Source organism: Fukomys damarensis, unplaced genomic scaffold (genome assembly GCF_012274545.1).
Source record: "Fukomys damarensis isolate Sample0158 unplaced genomic scaffold, DMR_v1.0_HiC HiC_scaffold_37, whole genome shotgun sequence".
NCBI lineage: Eukaryota > Metazoa > Chordata > Mammalia > Rodentia > Bathyergidae > Fukomys > Fukomys damarensis.
In genome coordinates this window covers 644,573-644,987 of record NW_022900949.1, presented here as the reverse complement: position 1 = coordinate 644,987, position 415 = coordinate 644,573, and the positions used below count along the sequence as shown (strand labels likewise).

Here is a 415-nt window from a genome sequence, read left to right as displayed (position 1 = left end):
GCGCCCCGACCCGCGGGTCCTCCCTCCTCACCAGCCGGCTCTGCGGTCTCAGGGCCGCGGCATGGCGAGGCCCAGAAGCGCCGTGAGCAGCAGGCCGAGGGGGATGTGCCCCTGGCCGGCCGCGTTTTGGGGACCCCTTTGGCTGGAGGCCATCTTATCCCTGGGTGCACAAGGGGACAACTCAGCCACCGCCAGCCTGACTGGCTACGGCCCACCCTTGCCGGGACTCAGTTTACCCCCCTGGGTCAGTGAGGGTGCTCCGGGAGACTGGGGCTCTGGGTTTTGGAAGGGAGGTGGGGCGAGGGGCTTGGCCTGGCCGGGCTGGGGCCTCGAACCTCAGCAGCTGCGCCTCCTCCTCCGCCCTCTGTAGCTTCTGCTTCAAATCCTCGATCTCATCTGGGTGAGGCGGGGCCGC

At 69.4% G+C, this 415-nt stretch overlaps 1 protein-coding gene across 2 annotated transcripts in view; it reads right to left on the bottom strand.

The window, feature by feature from the left end:
• Bst2 (bone marrow stromal cell antigen 2) overlaps positions 1–415 on the bottom strand; it is a 2,226-nt gene that overhangs the window by 359 nt on the left and 1,452 nt on the right. The window contains exons 3-4 of one of the 2 annotated variants that reach the window (XM_010644326.3): positions 336–396; positions 32–160 (exon numbers count right to left, since the gene is read on the bottom strand). In XM_010644326.3, coding sequence (XP_010642628.1) covers positions 49–160; positions 336–396 — 173 coding nt within the window. In that variant the 3' untranslated portion in view covers positions 32–48. The remainder of the gene's footprint in view (positions 1–31; positions 161–335; positions 397–415) is intronic. The other variant, XM_010644325.3, reaches the window with a different exon arrangement.